General features: G+C 40.6%; 1 protein-coding gene across 8 annotated transcripts in view; it reads right to left on the bottom strand.

Moving 5' to 3' along the window:
- phf20l1 (PHD finger protein 20 like 1) overlaps positions 1-13,991 on the bottom strand; it is a 115,617-nt gene that overhangs the window by 14,142 nt on the left and 87,484 nt on the right. For 5 of the 8 annotated variants that reach the window (XM_048595525.1, XM_048595528.1, XM_048595530.1 and 2 more), the window contains 4 exons: positions 12,802-12,980; positions 8,890-8,989; positions 6,211-6,406; positions 4,708-5,071 (listed from right to left, as the gene is read on the bottom strand). In XM_048595525.1, coding sequence (XP_048451482.1) covers positions 4,708-5,071; positions 6,211-6,406; positions 8,890-8,989; positions 12,802-12,980 — 839 coding nt within the window. Of the gene's footprint in view, positions 1-716; positions 771-4,707; positions 5,072-6,210; positions 6,407-8,889; positions 8,990-12,801; positions 12,981-13,991 lie in introns of those variants that run through there. The other 3 variants (XM_048595529.1, XM_048595531.1, XM_048595532.1) reach the window with 3 other exon arrangements.

The following is a 13,991-nucleotide window of genomic DNA, read 5'->3' as shown; positions in this document are numbered from 1 at the left end:
AGACCCTTCTTCATTTCTGAAGAAGGGTCTAGGCCCGAAACGTCAGCCTTCCTGCTCCTCTGATGCTGCCTGGCCTGCTGTGTTCATCCAGCTCTACACCTTGTTATCTCAGATTCTCCAGGCATCTGCAGTTCCTACTATCTCAGGGACTTCTCTGAGCTTGTTTTAAAAACACACTGACAAAGACAATGAAATATAAAGCAAAGACATGAAGGGCTTGGGGTAAAAGATAAATCTGTTACTTTCATATATGGGACTTACAAAAGATTTATTCTCTTGGCTATTCCTACTCTTCAGTTACCAACTGCTGTGAACTAAATACACAGCTGGTACATTAGTTGATAGTTAAAGTGCAACACTTCAGTGGACTGTGACTGTTGAGCCTAAAGTTTACACAAGTGCTGTCTTTCAGTAAAGAACACAATAAGAGTCATGGAACAATACCTTTATAAACAAACTGAATGATCAGCAAATATCAGGGCATTTAAAGCAGATCTGTCTCAAAATATGTTTTCCTGCAGCAATTCAAGAGCTGAGCGCTTAAAATCATAAGAAAGCCATTATCCACCTTTTCAGACATATTCCGTGAATTCTTCCAAAGAAACCACTCATTTGTCACTTAAAAACATCGATAATATCTGCTTCAATAGCCTTTCCTGGTCCCTTAATACACTGCTTTGCTTAGTTTGTTAACACAGAGAACAGCGTGGACTTACGTGTCACTCTGGCCCGACAATTCTGCAGAAATCCTCCACTTTTGGAGCAATTGTCTAGGAACACAGGAACAGTAGTAGGCCATTTAGCCACATGGACATCCTCTGTTATTCACCATATATTTTCTTATCTTGTATTCAGCAACATCATTATTCAATAAAAAATATGCAATTCTTCGATTTAAAATTAACATTGACCCGGCATCAACAGCTGTTTAATGAAGATAATGCAAAACATCTACCATTCTTAACGTGCAATCACTTTTGAAGAGCCTGGTTCTAGGCTTTACACACTATGCCTCCAAGTCCTTCATACCCCAACTAGAAACAGTTTCTCTCTATCTGCCTTATCTCCTAGGAAACACAACTTTAACTTATGTAACCTCATCTTTTAATTTCATCCTTGCAGATCAACTATTATCTGTAAATCTACATGGAGCTCCTTCAGGGCCAGTTATTTTGGCTCCCCCCAGAACTGCTCTCAGTAATAATGGTATGGTCTACTGAGGGTTTTGTATAGCCATAGTAACAACTTTGTAATCTGGTCTCTGGAATACAAAAGGTAATTGGGCCGTTAAGCCGAGACTTCTACTTTCTAGGATATGTATAAAAGATCCCGGGTTCTGAGGAAGGGTCACCGGACCCGAAACGTTAACTCTGTTTTCTCCTCCACAGATGCTGCCAGACCTGCTGAGCTTTTCCAGCAACTTTGTTTTTGTCCTGGGGTATCTGTTTTCTCTGAATCCTGGGCCATAAAGCTATTATCTGCATACAGTGCTTGATACTGAATGTCAGCAAGCTATTCAACTCAAGGAATCTTAACTGAACAGAACTCATCCAACCTCCAGACTTAAAGCAGGGGTCACTGAACAGGGATCTACAGTTGGAATACTGGTTGATATAGACACTGAAACAAGTTGTATCTTGTCAAAATATCCACGGTGAGGAATCAGACTTGCTTGTCCCTAACCTAGCTGCCTTTGAGAAAGTGGCGGGGAGTCACGTTCTTGAGCAGCTGCAGTTCATGTGAAGCAGGTACACCCACAGTACTGTTAGAAAATAGATCCAGGATATTGATCTAGCCACAGTGGCTGTTAGAGGACGTAAGCTTGGAAGGTGCTGTTTAAGAAGCATGGCGAGTTGCTGAAGTACATCTGAGAGATGGTACACACAAAGGCAGCAGTGAAGTGGAAGAGGTGAATGTTTGAGAGGTGGATGGCAGTCTATCAAGTGGGCTGTTTTGTCCTGCGTGGTGTCAAGCCTCTTGAGTGCTATTGGAGTGGCACTCAACCAGGCAACTGGGGAATATTCTATCACACATCTTGCAGATGATGGACGGCCTATGAGAAGTCAGAGGTGAAATAAATTACCACAGAAATCTGAGCCTCTGATCTCCTCTCAGAGCCACAGTACTTATGTGGCTGGTCCAATTCTGTTTCAGTTTCTAGTCAATGTAAGCCCCAGGATGTTGGCAGTGGATGATTCAGTGTTGATAATGTGATTGAATGTCAAGACTAACAGTTAAATTCTCTCCTACTGGAGATGGTCATTGCCTGGCACTTGTACAGTACAGATATTAGTTGTTACTCAGCACCCCAGGTCGGTTAATATGTCCAGGTCTTGCTGGAGATGAATTGTTACAGTATGAGGGGTCAGGAATGGTGAACATTGATCAATGCACAATGAACATGCCCACTTCTGACCTTATAACAGAGAGTTGGCAATTGATTAAGCAAATGATCAGGCCAAGGACATTACCCTGAGGAACTTCAGGGCTTTTGCACAGCAGTGGTAGCGTCCCTACTTCTGATCCAGGAGGGCTGGATTCAAGTCCCACCTGCTCAAGAGAGATATAACAACATCTCCGAACAGGCTGATTGGAAAATTCCTCAAGGAACTCCTGAAGTAATGCCCTAGGACTAAATGCATGACCTTCAACAACCATATGCCTTTCAGCTAGTCATGACTCCAATCAGTGAAGACCCTAATTTCCACTGACTCCACTTTTGCTAGAGCTCCTTGATGCTGTATTCAGTCAAATATTGCCTTGATGTCCAGAGCAATCACTCTTCCCTCACCTCTGGAAACCAGCTGGGTGGTCAATGTTTGAACTAAGGCTGCAATGAGGTCAGGAGTTGAGTGGTCCTGGCAGAACCAAACTGAATATTAGTGAGCAGGTTATTGCTTAGTGCCACTTGTTAGCAGTCGATCACACTTTCCATCACTTTGTAGGTGGTCAAAAGTGCAGTTCTGAAGCTGAAATTGATCAGGTTAGACTTGCCTTCCTCTTTGGGGTTAAGATGTTTGGAGGATTTTCCACACTGCCAGGTAGGTGCCAGTATTGTTTCTACTGGAACAACTTGGCTACTAGCACTGCTAGTTCTAGAACACAAGTTTTCTGTACTATTGCTGGAATTTTATCAAGGCCCATAGCTGTTTCTTGGTATTACGTGGGGCGTGTGTCTCAAATTGGCTGAAGACTGGTGCCTGTGATGCTGGGCATTTCAGGAGGACACTGAGATGAAACATCCACTTAGCAGGTCTGGCTGAAGATGGTCGCTAACGCTTTAGTCTTGTCATTTGCACCGACATGCTAGGATTCTGCATTGTTAAGCATGAGGAAATTTGTGGAAATTCCTCATACTTGTGTGTTTTTTTAATTGTCCACCGCAATTCATGACAGGATGTGGTGAGACTGCAGAGCTTAGATCTGTTCTTTCGGTTGCAGGATCAAAACTTTATCATATGCTACTTACGGTGTCTGGTTTGCAAGTGGTCCTGGTGCTGCTCCTGCACTCATAATTATACCTTAGCTTGATGGGAATATGCTGGGCCATGAGGTTGCCAATCGTGTTTGAGTACAATTCTGCTGCTGCTGCTGCTGGCCCACAGATTTGAATTGCTAGGACAGCTGGAAATCTATCCTATTTAGGACAGTAATAGTGCCATACAACATGTGTCCTCAGTGTGAAAACAGGACTTTGCTTTCACAAACTTAGAGTGGTAGTTATTCCTAATGATACCATCGCGGAGAGAAGATTGAGGGAAGACAAGGTTGAGTACATTTTTCCCTATTGTTGGTTCCATCACTGCCTGCTGAAAATCCAGCCTACGAGCAACGTCCTTTAGGACCTGGCAAATTTGGTCAGTGATGGTGTTACTGAGCCGCTTGTAGTGCTGGTGACTGAAATCCCCCGGCCAGCCTTCATTCTGTGACCTTATCAGACTCAGGGCTGAGAAAAACTTCCATTTCAGATTTCTTAGCCACATTTAAATTCTAGCACCTGCTGCAGTGGATTATTAGCACAGTTATGCTACTACTACCCCTGTGTCTTTCCACAGACAAACAACCATAGCTGCATCATTCACTCAATTCAAATTCCACCAACTGTAATAACAAAATTTGAACACACATTCCCTGAACATCAGTGAGAGCCTCTAAACTGTTAGTTCAATGACATTGCTGTACCACAGCTTGCCCCAACTTACTTACTTTGGCAAAGTTTAGGAACAAAGAACTAAATTAAAATTCCTATGATTGTGGAATCTCTCCATGGCTTGCCATTTTCTGCTGACACGACCTCCTCAAGACCTAGCAGCTCCCTCACTAGTCAAGCATTCACTGTTTTCTGGCTATATCTTGAAGCACTTTGGGACTTTTCAATTAAATGAGGGAAACTACATAAATGCCAGCCATTGCAAAGAACAGAAAGTACATTAAAAGAGATGCAGGGTGGGGCTCTTGTGGTGCAATGGTAATGTCCCTACCTGTGGATTGAGAGAATTGGCTTCAAGTCCCACATGCTTCAGAAGTGTGTAATAAAATCTCTGAACAGGTCGATTAGAAAAATAAATTAATAAAAAAAAGGCATCTCCAGGAGGGATGCACTTCAGATGATGTAGAGAAAACAAATTACAAACAATGTTGAAAATCCTAAACAGCAGACAGAAAACATATTGACAAACTAAGAAAAATAGCAATGCTTCAACATACCTCTCCAGTCAGGATGCCCATTTCCTGAATAGTGTGCCTTTCAACTCCGTTGAATATAGAATTCTGATCCGCTTTATAATTTAAATTATTGGTGTCCTCATCTTCTGAACAGTTTTGGTCTGTTGTAGGGTTTTGCTCAAGGTTGCAGCCCTGAGGCTTCTGGTAGCTGTGTTCGCTAGTGATATAGGTTCCCTCTACTCTCTTGCTGGGACTTGGTCTTTCTCTATGACTCTGATTATGACAGATGCTTTCAGCTTGCTTAATACTGTCTGTACATTCCATGAGCTTTTCTCCTGTAGTTTGCTCTTGAGTGGATTTCTTGCATGACTGGACCAAGAGATGTAGATCAGGGTGCTTTCTACTCCTTGAGGTAGAAAGGCCAAGAAGATATCATACCATTCTACTTTTTCAACAGTGTGGAGGCAATCATTTATACAATAAAATCTTTTGTTCGTGTCATAATTGCAGTCTGTTCAACCATAACGTCAAAATATAGCACCATACTGGGGAGGGAACGGCCTACCAGTGGTATTATCACTGACTATTAATCCAGAAACTCAGTTAATGTTCAAGTAGAATCATAGAATCCCCGCAGTATGGAAACAGGCCCTTCAGCCCAGTAAGTCCACAATGACCCTCAGAGTATCCCACACAGACCCATCCCCAGACACTATGGGCAATTTAGCATGGCCAATCCACCTAGCCTGCACATCTTTGGATTGAGGGGGGAAGCCGGAGCCCCAGAGGAAACCCACGCAGACATGGGGAGAATGTGCAAACTCCAAACAGACAGTCACCCAAGGGTGGAATCGAACCCGGGTCCCTGGTGCTGTGAGGCAGCAGTGCTAACCATTGAGCCACTGTGCCACCCCCTTTGATTTTGTTGCTTTCCACTTAAATACAGCTCATCCCTACCGAGATTCAGCATAACAACCGACCACTACAACAGGCAACCAGCACTAGTGGCAGTGGTGGGATTCTGGGGACATGGGTTCAAATCTCACTACGGCATATGGCGAAATTAATTTCAATAAAAATCTGGAATAAAAGATATGATGATGACTGTGAAACCATTGTCGATTGTCAGAAAAACCCATCTAGTTCTCTAATGCCCTTTAGGGAAGGAAACTGCCATCTTTACATGGACTGGCCCACATGTGACTCCAGACCCACAGCAACTTAGTTGACACCACAATTGCCCTCTGAATTTAATTGCTAACACGGTTTGGTGCACAAATAAGGCGGCATATTTCATGCAGAACACAGTGAGGTGATAATTTCTTAGCCTACAATCCACAAACAAGTCATAAACCATAATTACAGAATACCATTCACTATCAATTATCTATAGTTCTAGCATTGGTTCACTGCACAAAATTAACATTATTTTGAACTAGTTTGGGCTTTATCCTGACATTAAACTTATGTCATGCAAATTCAGTGTTAGGAGCAAACAGATAGCACAGCAAAACAAATCTGCTGTTTGTGTCTAAAAATACTTACTGCAGAATATTGATTTTCAGTTGAAGCCCATGGAGCACTTCAGTCACACTGTACACATCAGCCAGGAGTTGATGAGTTGATACCATTTTCTTTGCATTCTGCTGGGAGTAGTTCTCCTTCAGAAAGGACAGTCCATACATATGACCATTTTTTAGCCACTCCTGGTCATAGCAATATTTGGCATTCCATCTCTGACCTCCAGGAATAAAGGATATTGCATTTATGTAACACCTTGCTCATATTCTCAGGATGCTTCAAAGCAATTCACAATCAATGAGGACCTTGAAAAGTATGCAGAAGGCATTTACTGGAATGTTATGAGGTACTAGGAACTTCAGTTATGTAGAGACATGCAAGAAGCTGGGATTATTCTCCTTGAGCATTGTAGGTCAAAGGGAGATTTACTCGAGGTCTTCAAAACTATGAAGCATTCTGATCAGTAAATAAAGAGAAAACGTTTCTACTGGCAACAGGGTTGGTAACTAGTGAATATACAAGATAAAAGAGAAGCTGAAGACATTTTTTTTATGTATGTATGTCATAATGATCTGGAATATCTGGAATTAAAGGGAAATAGAGGCAGATTTAATGGTAACATTAAAAATCAAATTTGTAGGAGTAGAATAAGGACTTGAGACTTAGTGGACAGCTTCTTCAAAAAACTGGCACAGACACAATGAGCTGAATGACACTAGTTCAACCCCAGCTGCAGTGCTGCCTCCAGTTCTGCGTGCTGCTATTGGAGAGGTTGCAGAAAACTTTTATAAAAGTGGTTCTAGGGACGAAGAACTCTAGTTATAAAGACAAATCTGAGAAGGGAGCTCTGATACTGTATTCAAAATTATGAGGGATATGGACCCCTTAAAGGTTCAAGTTTGAAATTTTCATCCTCATATTCAAACATTTCCAGTTTCACCTCTCCTTGCCTCTGAGCTTTATCTAAAACGGTCACCCTTGGGAATGAAGTATACAAGTTGGCAGTTCTTGTTACATGGCATTAATGATATCACCTTGAGACCTGTGCATACAATTTTACATACCTTATTTAATAATGGACATTCTTGCATCAGGAGCATTTAAGAATGGTCAATTGACTGATTCCTGGGATGAAACGTTCATCTTACAAGGACAGATTGAGTCTTTATCCATTGGTAGTTAAAAGAATGAGACAATCATTTGAAACATAAAATTTTGAGGAAGCTTAACAGCTGAGAAGGTTTCTCCTTGTGGCGAATCTAGAACTAAAGAGCAGTTTCAGGAAACGAGACTTCGCACTTAAGATGGAGTTGAGGAGGAATTTCCTCTCTCAGAGAGACACTAGTCCTTGGAATTCACTATCACAGGTCGGGAAAGTTGAGTCACTGAATATATTAAAGAATAACAGCCAGGTTTTTGATCTACAAAACAGTCAAAGGACATGAAGGATCAGCAGAAAAGTAGAATTCAAGTCATAATCAGATCAGTCATGATCTTACTAACGGTGGACAAGGATTTTGGGAATAAATGATCTACTCCTGCTGCTATTTATGATGTTCTTAATTTTTGTTCATCCAATTCTGCTAATGTTTTTCACACTCGCTTCATCCTGCCATTGGTCACTGCACCTTCTATCACAAAGGCACTTAAATTCTGATAATTCCCTCCATAGAAGTCTCTACCTCATTCTCTTCCTCAGCATATAGTTGTGCTGACTAGAGATCAAAAATGACTTAACGAGATCTGGTTCACCTAAAGGAAGTTTAAAATCACCAAAACAAGTCATGGAAATTGAAATTTCCATCAGAGAAGAAAGTGATACTGATATTTTTGGAACTGCAACTTCTTTAGGAATCAATCAAAATTCTGAAAATCTTTGCAGTAGGAATGATATTCAAAAGCAAAATACTGACAATGCTGTAAATCTAAACAGAAATGGTTTGAAATACTAAGCAGATCAGCTGTATCTGCAGTGAGACAAACGCAGCTGACATTTCAGATCTATGACTTTATCAGAACAAAATATTATTTTCTCACAGATGCAGCCTGAACTGTTGAGTATTCAGTATTTCACTCAGATAGCAAGAACTGCAGATGCTGGAGTCAGAGATAACACAGTGTGAAGCTGGAGGAACACAGTAGGCCAGACAGCATCAGAGGAGCGGGAAAATTTCCGAAGAAGGGTCCTGACCCAAAATGTCAACTTTCCTGCTCCTCTGATGCTGCCTAGCCTGCTGTGTGCCTCCAGCTTCGCACTTTGTTATTCTCAGTATTTGCTGTTTTTACCGGTTCTGGACGACTAAACGATTTCACGGAGCAGTTGAGAGAGGAAACTTTTCTCTACCAGTATATTAACTAACCAATTCACTTGGTTGAATGCATACGTAGGCATTCAGAATGATCTTACCATGCGCACAATTGTTTGAAGTGTACAAACATTCAGCCAGTACAATAGGAACAAATTTAAACAGGTGTGTGCAACAAAACAGTACTATTTTGAGAAACAGTGTTAACATTTCTTGAAAAGTCAGATTGAATGTGAAAAGTTTTCTGTTTCTTCACAGATGCTGCTCAGTTTCTCCGACACTTTGTTTTTATTTCAGATTTCTAGCATCTGCAGTACTTTGCTTTTATTTAACTTTTAATTAATTTTCACCCACAGCTTGAATCAGTTATTAGCAGGTAATCAATATCAGGAGGTACCTGGAGGATCCTGGCAGAGGTAGCAGATATACTGGTCTGGAATGCTGTCTTCCAATAAACCCAGACAGATGCTGTGCTGCCAACAAAGGCACTCTTCACACTTCAGTGGATGGGAGACAGCAGAAGGGAGAAAAGGAAAAGAAGGCAAAAAAGATTAACATGTAAAACAATAATACATGAAACTCCACAAATGACACAAGCTATTCAACACGGCAATATGTTATTTTATTCCTAGTTTATGCTGTCAAACTCAGTGCTACACCACCTCTGACTTTTTTCTATGCAGGAGTCTCTTAGAAAATATTGATGCAAACCTGGGAACACCATTACAAGACCTGAAAGAGAGCACTAGCTACCCAAAACAAACAAATCCCAAACAAAATAATTGCAAGATTATGGAGAAACAGCAGGGAGTGAGTGCAATTGAAGGGTTTTTTCAAAGGGCAGACAATGGCAAAGTGGGATGAATGTCTTTCCCTGTACTGAATCCATATTCTTTTAGTACAACATATTATAAATACAATGCCTTGCAAATTTCAAAGCTTATAATAGAATTTATAAAGCACCATGCTCATAGTGTATGGCATGCCTGACTCTAAATAAGCAAATATTTAAAGGCCTTGAAGACGCCTCTGTTCATCTTCACAACGTAAAAGCCAAATGCAGACGATGCTACAAGTCTGAAATAATATCAGAAAATGCTGGAAGTCCCAAAATCATGAAATGTTTACATCACAGGAGGCCATGAGGCCTGGCATGTCCATGCTCTCTGGAAGAGCAATACAGCCAGTTCTATAGCCTCAGTCTTTCCTTGAAGCCCTGAAAAATATTTGTCTTTCTGAGATATTGTATTATGATTCTCTTTACCAACTCACTCACAAGCGCTCTATGTTTACTACTACGTTTCCATTCATTCAATCATAACTCTTTACTAACTCACTCATAAATGCACAATACCACATTTCCATTCACTCATTCATAAAACCGCATTTTTGTAGTACATTTTATAAACTAAATTAAACATCCCTTCTAACCCATTACACCTTTTAATTCTTATCGGCCATGCTGCAAGCAGTATTTAGACCTGTTTCTGCATCAAAGGCTATCCTGCAATAAGTGTTAATACCGTAACCTACTCAGAACAATGCCATCCCCACCATCCTGTCTCCATAACCCACTCAAAACAATGGGAAGATTATAATATTAAGTAGCTCTTAGCAACAGTCTCTCGGGACTTGAATAGGTTGCATACATCAGTTTCCTCTACTAGTATACAGTTTTTATATACATGTTAAACCCCTTTATGAGACTCCTTATTAAAACAGCGCTTCTGTGAAACTGCATGAATGAATGTGTAAGAACTATCAAAACTGGCAATAGTAAATGAAATCTCTCAAACCAGCTGCGGGAGATCAGTTTAATATCCGCTATGCTTTTATTTGGTATTAATATAATTTCTCACTTATTTAGATCATATAGCTCTAGTATTTTTACTAACATTACTAATTTTAAAAACAAAAGGACTTTCACCTCTTGATTGTGCAAGCTCAGGCTGGACAGACATTCTAATTCCATCAGGAGTAAGGGCTAGCATTCAGCAAGTGCTTAAACCATCTCCTGCTCCCCCAGAACCAACGTCACGCAAACTTGTGTGCAATAGATACTAAAACTAGTGCTAAAATTTTAATGTATGTAAGAACTGTGTATAAAGAGGTTACTGTAAAACTGTACTTTGGATTCCATCGCCGCCTCAAACTGTGCTACTGCGGATGCTCAATAAAGAGGCTATTTTCGCCACTCATTGATCTCCGTCGTTATTGAAACACGATCCCACATCTTCATATATTACAAATTAGTACGTCCCTACCACAGTCTACACAGTTCATGCCACACTCTAACAAGCACTGCACAAAATTAATTTGAGACTATTTCTTATTCTGGGCCACCCAGGGAAAAGAAACATCATCTCTGTATATAGCCTGTCCTGCCCTGCCAGAATTTTATGCATTTCAATAAGATCACCTCCCATTGTTCTAACCCCTACTGAATACCGCCCAGTCAATTCAATCTGTCTTCAAATGACAAACCTGCCATCCAGAAATCAACACTGCATTTGCTCTGTGGCAAGCATATCTTTTCTTAGGTAAGGAACACTGTTGAAATAGTATATGTGCCTTTTGGAATTTTATTCAATACAGTGTCACACAACAGAATTGAGAGAAAAGGGAATAAAAGGGCTCCTAGTAACGGGGATACAAAAATTGGCCGATTGACAGAAAACAGAGAATAATGGTTAATGGGTATTTTATGGCTGCAGGAACTTTTGTAGAAGCTTCCCAGGCATTGGTATTGGGTCCACTGCTTTTGAGATTTATACTAATGATCTAGATCTTGGCACGCAGGGAACAATTTCAAAGTTTTCAAGTGATACAAAACTTGGAAGGACCATAAACCGTGAGTTTAAAACTTCAAAAGGGCACTGATAAGTGATGGAGTGGGCATACAGGTGGTGCATGAAGTTCAACGTGGAGAAGTGAGAGGTGGTCAACAGAATGTGGAAAGAGAGCATAAAATAAAGGATAGAATTCAAAATGGTTTGCAACTGTAGAGAAACCTGAGTAGATATGTATGCAAGTCATTAAAGGTGACAAGATAGATAGAAATATTCATAAAGCATTAATATTCTAGGCTTCAGAAATAGGGACACAAAGTACAAGAGCAGGCGGGTTATGCTGGACCTGAACAAGACACTAGTTAGGTCAAACCTGGAATACTGTGCACAGTTCTGAGTGCCACACTTTAGGAAGGACATGAAGATACTGCAGAAGAGGTTTATGAGACTGGCACCATGGGTGAGAAACTTCAGTCATGAAGACAGACTCGGAAAAGAGTCTTCTTCCTCAAAGGGGGAAGGCTAAGAAGAGATCTGATTGAAGTTTTCAAAATCATGAGGAGGTAGAACTGTTATCGCTTGCAAACAAATCTAGAACTGGAAGATGAGATAGTAGGAACTGCCGATGCTGGAGAATCTGAGATAACACGGTGTAGAGCTGGATGAACACAACAGGCCAAGCAGCATCAGAGGAGCAGGAAAGCTGACGTTTCGGGTCGAGACCCTTCATCCAGCTCTACACCGTGTTATCTTAGAACTGGAAGATGCAGGATTTGAAGCAATTTGCTAAAGAAGTGAATCTGATGTGAAAAGAAACTTTTTCATACAGTAAGTGATTTTTGGGCTTGGAATGCACTGCCTGGAAGTGTGGTAGAAGCAGGCTCAATCGAGGTTTTCAAAAGGTAATTCTATAAATAGAAATAATGAGCAGGATAATCAATAAAGTAAAAGTAAAGTTGATATAGTGCCAGAGGACCATAGCGTTACACTCTCATTAGAGAGAGGGAGGGGACTGGTGCTGGTTTAACTGGACGGTTACTACACCTCAGGCGAGAGGACAGGTTGAGAAGCAGAGTCCTTTCAATGGTAACCTCAGCCGGTGTGACATTTGAACTAAAACAGAAGTTGCTGGAAAAGCTCTGGCAGCATCTATGAGGAGAAAATCAGAGTTAACCTTTCGGGTCTGGCGACCCTTGCTCAGAACTGGTTTTTATTTAGGATTTAAACTGTTGGCATCACTGCATCACAAGCCAACTGTCCAGCCAACTGAACTAAGTGACAAAGGGGTGGCAAATGGCACCAAATCATGGTGGCCAATCAAAGAGTTGGTGCAGACATGATGTGCTGAATGGCAACTTTGTGATTATGATTCAAAAGATATTCAAAGATGCATCTTCTCCATATAGTACACCTAGAATCCATCAGCAGCTTCGTCTTGAAATGACAAAGTGTCAAAGCATAACATTCAAACATCAAAAGTGAACAAAAGCATGTCAACATATTTAAACTATTTTGACTACCTGAATCATAAACCCATTTTCTTCATCCATTCCACAGACACATCGCACTGTTGCATTGTTTTCATCTTCCTCTTGAGATTCCTCCGGGTTGGTTGAGATGTCCAGATCCTGACTGTAATCTTCACTGAGCAATGCACTTTCCGTTGAGGAACCATCAAAGAACTCTTCATCAGAAAGAGCTGATATAAAAAAAAACTGCCATTAAATTACCTCTAAGTATTGACCATTTTAAAAATCTTTACAAATTTCAATCCAATTTAGACACAACTTGCCTAAATTCAAGCAAAGGATATCTTTAGAAAAATAAAAATGTTTGCAACTGGGGGGGAAAAAAAATTAACAATCCAGTCCATATCTCTCCTATTCAGGACAGGTAGCTGTTGGTGTGGTGGTATTGTCACTAGACCAGTAATCCTGAACACCAAGCTAGTGTTTCAGCACATGTGATTGAATCCTACTAGGACAGATGGTGAAACTTGAATCAATAAATATCTGGAATTAAAAACTAACATAGTGGTGACTAGGCAGCACTGCTACTTTACAACATAAATAACAAGGAAAGGAAGAAAATCCGCAGGCCTACATGTGACTCCAGAGCCACAGCAACATGTTTGACTCATGATCAGCTTCTAAAATAGCTCGAGAAATCCTGTCAGTTCAAGCAGTGATTAGCAGGAAACAATCCTCATTGTTAAACACATGTTTAGCGAATAATTGATGATGCAGTGACCATGCAGGAAGCGATACAAGTATGGAGAAATTGGAATGCAGAATAACGTGGATGCTGGAAATCTGAAATAAAAGCAGAATACGCTGGAATAAAATTTCAGCACCTTTGGAATCAAAGAGAAATGATATTTCAGGTCTATGACTTTTCAGAACTGAGAAAAGTTAGAATGATTTAAGCAAGGGTGGTCGGAATAAGGCCAAAAGGAATTCTGTGAAGGGTGGGAAACAGGAGAGATCGATTGACAAAAAAGTTAGTCCCGAGAGGCCAAAGAGAGGGTAAGGAAAGAAAAAGAAAAAATACTTGAGAACAACTGTGCTGCTGATTGAAAGAAAAACAAGTAAACAAAACTGAACAAAAGCTGATGATCTGAAATTGCTGAACTTAACGTTGAGTTCAAAGGCTGTAAAGTGTCTAATTTAAAGATAAGGCGGTGGTCCCTTTTTTCCATTCACTCAAAGGA

This window comes from Rhincodon typus, chromosome 4 (assembly GCF_021869965.1).
Source record: "Rhincodon typus isolate 14 chromosome 4, sRhiTyp1.1, whole genome shotgun sequence".
Lineage (NCBI taxonomy): Eukaryota > Metazoa > Chordata > Chondrichthyes > Orectolobiformes > Rhincodontidae > Rhincodon > Rhincodon typus.
Note: the sequence above shows the minus strand (reverse complement) of the source record. Positions and strands in the feature narration are given on the sequence as shown.